The sequence below is a fragment of the Crocuta crocuta genome, unplaced genomic scaffold (genome assembly GCF_008692635.1).
Source record: "Crocuta crocuta isolate KB4526 unplaced genomic scaffold, BGI_CrCroc_1.0 scaffold14, whole genome shotgun sequence".
NCBI classification, from domain to species: Eukaryota; Metazoa; Chordata; class Mammalia; order Carnivora; family Hyaenidae; genus Crocuta; species Crocuta crocuta.
Genome location: NW_027530209.1, coordinates 3,393,127 through 3,401,264, shown reverse-complemented (window position 1 = coordinate 3,401,264; position 8,138 = coordinate 3,393,127). Strand labels below are relative to the sequence as shown.

The following is an 8,138-nucleotide window of genomic DNA, read 5'->3' as shown; positions in this document are numbered from 1 at the left end:
ATATAAATATAAATATATATATATATATAAACATATGTATATTTATATAATTTGCTTTCAACATATATATATATATATATATATATATTTTAAGTGCCTTTGTGTCTCCAAATCTGTTCACTGATGGTAGTAGTAGAGAAATAAGCTTGATTTAGACCTGACTCTGTGTCCTTGCCATCCCTTTTATCTTTTGAAAGCTAGTTTCTCTTCATTGCTAAGCCACAAATTATTTAATCAATTCCAGCATTCACAATTTTTCACGTTAGAATTCATGAGGTGTTATAGTTTAATTAGAAGTAATCAGTTTTCTAAGTGGTACATAAACTAATTGTACATCTTATAGTCATTAGCCTGTTCGATTCAAAGTCATGTGATATTGCCTTTCCCTTTGGCAACAGCAAGATGCCCTTTGTTATTTTTTTTTAAATTATTTTTTAATGTTTTATTTATTTTTGAGAGAGAGAGACAGTGTGAGCAGGGGAGGGTCAGAGAGAGAGATACAGAATCTGAAGCAGGCTCCTGGCTCTGAGCTAGCTGTCAGCATGGAACCTGATGTGGGGCTGGAACCCAGGAACCGTGAGATCATGACCTGAGCCGAAGTTGGATGCCTAACTGACGGAGCCACCCAGGAGCCCCTCAAGATGCCCTTTGGAATCAAGAAGGGTAGAGTGAAATGGCCCATTCTGCTCCCCACAGCCTTCCTCCACCTGACCAGACTCAACCATCATACATGGAGGGGCCAGAGCCCCCTTGTGAATAGCCAGAAGCTGGGGAGGAAGGATGAGGGCTGGGCACTCAGACCCTCTTATCCTGGGGTTTTGCAGCCCCTGGGAGAGCAGAGGAAAGCGAAAACCCATTGACCTTGTAAAAACAAGCCCTTCTCTTCACAGAGGGCCGCCCTGTGTTGCTCAGGGTTCTGGTTGCAAGCAGCAGGCACTAAGTCCAGTGGGATTTATTGGAAGGAAATCTGGTGTTGACATCGCCTCTGGTGAGATTTATTGGAAGGAAATCTGGTGCTCACAGGATCAACAGGAGGCAGAAGGAACAGGCTTAAAAAGGAGCAGAGACCAAGGAGACCCAGACTGTGGACCTGTAGAACAACCTGGCCAGGATGTCGGGCGTTGCCGCTACTACGGCAGGCAGCCAAAAATTAATCCTTACTGTTCCCTTGAGTTTGCCTCCTGGCTCCAAAGACAAAGGCCCAGTTAGGAGCATCCAGTCTGACTGTCGCTCAGATCCTGCCTCTGTTCTGGCCACTAGGAGCTGGGGAGCAGGAAGGTGTCTCCCCTTGGGCTTCAGGAAAAGAAAGCAGGGGTTCAGCATGTTACCAATATGCCAGTACTATAGGAGGGACACCCCCAGGCAGTGACGCACGTTCCACTGCACTCCCCTTCCGACTCTCAACTCTGCGAGGCCATCAGAGCCAATCAACCATTAAAGGAAGGGAGTGTGTGTAAATGGACAACCTTGACTTCATTCTGAAACGCGGGTTGGTAGAGCAAACAGCCCTTCCAGGGCTCACACAGAGGGTCAGGCCTTGTGCTAAGTGTGTCATGCATGGTTCCCACTGAACATGTGAGCATTTGCTCTTAGACCTTTAGGAAATCTTAGGAGGAGCACAGTGGTTTCCAAAGATTTCCCCCACCTGAAAAGAATGAATGCAGCCACCAGGGATGGCAGAATTTGGGTGCTAAATAAAATGAAGTGTTTAAAAGATGCCATTGTTTGAAATTAGCCCCTTGGACTGACAGGTAATTAACTTCTGCCACTAGTTTAATTTCTTGTGTAGACCTGGTACAGGAAACCATCCATGGGTGGTATTTTTTTCCCCCTGCAATCTCAGAGGAAATGTAACCAGGTATGAATTAGTGGCACAACTCATATATCAGTAGTCTGTAGCGGGGCTACATAAATCCTTTTCTTTACAGTTATTTAACTGTTTTCAAAATGGTTTCAACAGAAGTAATTCCAATTGCACCAGAAAGGAAACCAGAGTCTTAAAGAAAAATATACTCTCTTTGCTGAGCAAGGCAAACATATCAGTATGCAGAGAAACGAACCAGTCTCTTGTGTTTTATTTCCTTAACAAATTCACTGAAACACTTGCTCTGTGTCTTTAAAAGGTTGAAAGACAAAGAATTCTGTGGCCACTAAAAAATAAATGCCTGCAACTGGTTTGCAACCACTTTAAAAGGTCAGGTATTATTTTTTTAATTTGTTATTCATAGTATTTCATTGTAGGACTTTGCACATATTATAAACATAGCAAGTATTTGGTTTCCTTAAATTAATCAAAAACATTCTCTGGAGAAGAATTTTCTGTTTAAATAATTAGATAACCTGTGATTTTTCCTGCATACTTTATGTATAAACCAACACATTGCTATGGCAAACATAGCCCTCCTTAGAGCCAAGCCCTTATAGACCATTTTCTGTCACGATGTTGCATTTTGACTCTTCCAGGAACGAATATTTAAAATAAAGACCCTTATATCTGTGAAAAGTGAGAATTTGACACTATTTTTTAAATGTTTAATTTTTTTTGAGAGCTAGAGAGATAGCGCATGAATGGGGGGAGCAGGGAGAGAGAGAGAGAGAGAGAGGGAGAGAGAGAATCTGAAACAGTCTCCATACTGTCAGCGCAGAGCCTGTTGTGAGCCAGAATCAAGAGTTGGTGGCTTAACTGACTGAGCCACTCAGGTGCCCCAAGAATCTGATACTGTGTAATACTAACTGAAGTCATTCGGTGAAACTGACTTCATTTTAAGAACTAGAAGATGGGAAGAGTACATTTTAAGAACTAGAAGATGACAATGTACAAACAGATGGCTCTAATAAAAAACACAGTCTTTTTCTATAATCAATGGAACTGATAATAAGCTAATTTAAACCATGACCCATTGCACCCCCTGGGTCCACAGATGAGATGGAAGAATCTGTTGTTATTGGTGTATTCCAAGATCTTCACCCAGCTCACTCACTTAACTCCTTCAAGTTTCTGCTCAAATGTGACCTCGGTGTGGCTTTTCCTAATGACTGTATTTTAAATTTCAACTCTTCCTCACCTTACCAGCATGCCCAATTTCCTTTTCTGGCTTTCTATTTCCCCACAACATTTACCCGATAGAATATATATTTTGTTTATTTGTTTGTTGTTTTTCTCCCTTATCTCNATTCCCTGTTGTATTCCCAGCACCTGGTATGTAGTAAGTGCTCAAAAATGTTTGGTTGATATACAAGTGAAAGTGATATTTGTTTGAAGGTGTCTGTGTGTGGCATCCCCAACTATCTTGGTTTAAAAAAATAAGTTCAGATCAATTATTTTATTTGGTTATTCTTACAACAATACTGGATTTTAAGAAAGGATTATTATCCCAATTCAGCATATGAAGAAACAGGGCTTCCAGGAGTTTCTATGAATTATGTAAAATCAGGGGGCCTGCAAGATGTAGACTCCAGCCTCAGACCCAGATCAATTACTTCCTTTGATGTGCTGATCCTTACCCAACTTGTGCATCTGTTCAGCCCAGGGAATTAATGCTTTGTGCTAGGCTTTGATGGTCTCACCTCAGGGAAGTGGATTCCAGCATGAAGATGAGAATGGACTGTGGATGCTCTGCAGAATGTGACCCCTAACTTCTCCTCAGCTGAGCTTTGTATGTACTTGCCTCTTGGGAGTAGAAGAGCGATTCTTATGGAGGCCATGCCATATTCACCTCGAAGAACCTCCCTAAAGCCTCCTTACATTGCCACTGAACATTGGACCTGCTTATACTTAAGGCCTCATGTCATGCTGTGGTGAAGGAGGCAATATGCCTGATGGTTACAGATCATGGATCTGAAAACAGGCAGAACCAGACAAAACTTAAGTTTGATGCAGTTGTGACTTTCTTTGGGGGAGATTAATCTGTCTCTTCACCTATAAAACTAGGGTGGTGGTGCCAAGTTCTGATAAACAAATTAGATTTTCAAGTAGAGCATTCATCCTTGTCTTAGGTGTTATTATGATATATCTCCTGAATCTTCTCTAGTACATTATTAGGGTCATAGAAAGCAAGGCACTCTACTGGCTGTATTAGTTTGCTCGGGCTGCTATAACAAAGTACTACAGTTCTGAGTGGTTTAAGCAGTAGAAATTTAAAGTCTCAGTTTTGGAGGCCAGGTGATTCTGAGATCAAGGTGTTGGAATGGTTGGTTCTTTCTGAGGTCTGTGAGGAAGAATCTGTTCTGTACCTCTGCCCTAGTTTCTGGTGGTGTGCTGACAATCTCTGGCATTCTTTAGCTGGTAGAAACATCTCCATCTCCCCTTGGCATTCTACCTATGTGTGCCTCTGTCTAAATTTCCCCTTTTTATAAGGATACCAGTCATATTGGATTAGGTGCCCACCTACTCCAGTCTGATCTCATCTTAACTAAATATATCTGCAATGATCCTATTTTCAAATAAAGTCACAATCTGAGACCTTAGGGGTTAGCACCTCAACATACAAATATGTGGTTGGGGGTGAGGGCGAAACACAATTCAATCCATAATACAGGCCCTATCAGTTTTGTATTTGTTTTTATTTTACTTGCATTTTGTAAGTGTCAGGGCATTGCTGCTAAATCCAGTAAGTTTAAAGAAAGGTCACTACTATTCAATACAGAGAGCAAACCGTGGGTTACTGAAGGGGATGTGGATGCAGGGGTGGGTTAAATGGGCAATGGGCATTCAGGAGGGCACTTTTCGGGATGAGCACTGGGTGTCATATGTAAGAGATGAATCACTGGGTTCTACTCCTGAAGCCAAGCCTACACTGTATGCTAACTTGAATTTAAATGAATTCTTTAAAAGTTAAAAAAAAATAATACAGAAATGGCTCTAGGAGGTTCAGAAATAGAGCCACTTAATAGCAGATTGGTGGCCTTTTGAAGATTCTCCCTCCTCCCAAGTTTACCAGAAGAGGAGGCTCACCTTCAGCTAGTACCTCCTAAGGCTTTGTATTAGGTCTTTGGATCAGGATACATAAGATGCAGGTGACTATTTTGTTCATGACTTTCCAAGCAGGAAAACACAAGTGTTTACATTCTTTCTGATATGTATATAGTGTGGTTATAAAGTAATTAGGTTGGTTCCACAGTCTATACACATGCATTTAGAGCACTGTATTACAATCAAAATTTACATTAAACATTTTTTAATATCTAAATTGCAAAGCTGTACTTTATGCATCCAAATATTTAAAGTTGATATTTCTTCCCCAGATCACTTGCTTAGTGTAGTCAGACTTTTGGAGTTGATTTTCAGGCAACAGATATTTTTGGGGACATTTAGGTATGCATTTATAATGCATTCTCTAAGTGGTTGGGGTTGAAATTTTGAGTTGATGTAAATCTCAGGAATTATTATGATGGAAATGAGACTACCCATAGAGCTTGAGATCTTACACAAAGTCTATAAATATTTGATGGATGAATGAATATATGAATGAATGTAGGGTCGGGGAGGAAGTGAAGTCATTTCTTTTAAATTCCATTTGAACCAATGAAATAATCAACTTACAGTGAATATTATACTTACGAGAGAAGATAACATATTTTTTAAACTGTGAAAGCAAGTTTTAATTTTTTTATCATTTTATTTCTATACGCTGGATTTTCTTGTGACACCTTGGCTCTCCCCTACATCTTCTACATTGTGACTGATGATTTCAAGCACTCTATAATGAAAGGGGCCTCTAAGAAAAGCAGGTTGAGAGCAGACAGAATGAGCACACATTTGCATAGGGCAGGAAGGGCACTATAACATCTGGCGGTGGTAGCCGACTGCGTCCATTTGTTGGTGCTCATTAAATTCACATTAATGCATGAGCTGCTCTGAATGTGTAAATGCGATTTTGGGTTGGTTGCTTTCTCCCAGGCCAATGGCAATGACTTTTGGGGCTCTACCCCCTGGTTGTTTACTTGCCAATGGCATTTGACCTGGGGTCAGACCTGTATTTAACCCTTTCCTGTAGGTCAAAACCAAATTAATTTGGCGAGAATTAAATTGGAAATGAGTCGTCTGTACAGCAGGTGTTCCGTGTGGAGAATGTGCCCCAGGTGGAAACATTTTGAGATCTGTTCCTGGGTCATCTCTGAAGAAGCTTCAGAGGTCAGAGAGGCAATTCCAAGACATCCCATGTGGTGAGGGGCCTGGAGATGGATGTGAGCAGGTGCCGACTCGGGCGGTTTTCTCAGCAGCTTGGGGGACTTTCAAAGAGGCCCCGTTTGGAGAGAATTTATTCATATATTCATGAACATATATCTTGGGCATTCACTGAGGACTGATTTACTTAGAAGTTGCCCTAAATGATTGGAACTTTACCCTTTGGCCCTACCTCCCACCATCAACCAAAGGCTTTGATTTGAAGGAAAGAAAATAATGCATTTTTCTCTTTCTTTTTTCTAGAGGATGAAGAGGATGAGGAAATGGTAGAGCCTAAGGTTGGCCACGATTCAGAACTGGAAAACCAGGACCAGAACCAGGAGGTGACAGAAGGTAGGGTATGGGGGGTGAATTAGGCACCGTCTTATTGTTATTGTTGTTTTTCTTACTAACGCAAGGGGCTATCCTGGTAAGTAAAAATTAAATGCACACTCTGTATGTGGAAGGTTTTCAATACATTACACTTAGCCCCATAAACTGTAACCCCCAAAGCAAGAATCGTTTATTTTTTGACTGATAGACGCAAATAAATTAGAGAGCTGCCTGGTTGATTCAGTGGGTTAAGCATCCGACTCTTGATTTTGGCTCAGGTCACGATTTCATGGTCACGAGAGTGAGCCCCATGTGAGGGTTCATGCTGAGCAGGGAGCCTGTTTAGGATTCTTCCTCTCTCTCTTTCTCTGCCCCTCACCCACTCTCTCATGCGTGAGAGAAAAAAGCAAATAAAATACAAGCTATCCACAATTCCAGCAACAAGTCCAGTCACAATTCAGTAAAATTATTACTAAAGAGTGAAAACATAAGGTAATTGTTATTGGTTGTCATGTGACCTAGTTCTCTGCGTCAGATATTCAGAATGATACTAGTAAAGGGAAGCAGCAGGTGTAATTATTTTGTTAATAAATTCTGAAGTTTATTCATGTGATCTGCACAGAAACATTAACAGAGATCATTACTATTGATTCTACGGTTCAAAGTGTTCTTCCACAGCTCTGCCTGTATGAAGCACAAAACTTTCCATGTTCCAGTGATAATAATGATGAGCATTTATTAAGGGCTTGCTGTGTACTCAGCTCTCTCCTGTGCCCTTTACAGATACTATCTACATCTCAAACATGTTTTTGAAGCAGATACTATTATTATTCCTACTTTATAGATGGAGAACCAGAAAGAGAGGTCTAGAAACTTACCCAAGGATCCATACTATATAAGTGCATGAACAGGATTTGAAGTTGACTCCAAAGACCATACATTTCACCATCATGGTATCATCCTGACGTAGCACTGAGTGTCAAAAATAAGGGAGAAAAAAGAAAGACAATAAATCCTACATGTTCTGATTCCCTAAAAATCTAATTTTGTATCCCTTTGAAAAATCTTAGCCCATGGAGATAACAGAATTTTGAAATCATCATTCTTATTGACAAACAAAGTATGTCTGAAAACAGAGTGTAGATTTAAAAGATTTTTTCCAGGGGTGCCTGGGTGGCTCAGTCGGTTAAGCGTGGGACTTTGGCTCAGGTCATGATCTCGCGGTTCATGGGTTTGAGCTCTGCGTTGAGCTTTATGCTGAGAGCTGGGAGCCTGGACCCTGTTTCAGATTCTGTGCCTCCCCCTCCCCCACGCTCTCTCTCAAAAATAAATAAACATTATAAAAAAAATTAAAAATATTCTTCCATATTCCCTGCTAAGTGTCACAAATATAGATCAACAGAAGTTTAATTAGAAACCCATTTGATTTTTAAATTTTAAAGATGCCTGTGATGGGTGGCTCAGCCGGTTGAGCATCCGAGTTTTGATTTCAGCTCAGGTCATGATCCCAGGGTGGTGGGATCCATCCATCCCTGGGCGCTGAGCATAGAGCATGCTTAAGGTCCTCTACCTCTCTCCTTCTGTCCCTCTTCCTGACTCTCTCTCTCTCTCTCTCTCTAAAATAAAAAATTTTTAAATT

At 40.8% G+C, this 8,138-nt stretch overlaps 1 protein-coding gene across 4 annotated transcripts in view; it reads left to right on the top strand.

The window, feature by feature from the left end:
- DYNC1I1 (dynein cytoplasmic 1 intermediate chain 1) overlaps positions 1-8,138 on the top strand; it is a 269,847-nt gene that overhangs the window by 139,854 nt on the left and 121,855 nt on the right. For all 4 annotated transcript variants that reach the window (XM_077765365.1, XM_077765363.1, XM_077765364.1 and 1 more), the window contains one exon: positions 6,431-6,520. In XM_077765365.1, the coding sequence (XP_077621491.1) occupies positions 6,431-6,520 (90 nt within the window). The remainder of the gene's footprint in view (positions 1-6,430; positions 6,521-8,138) is intronic.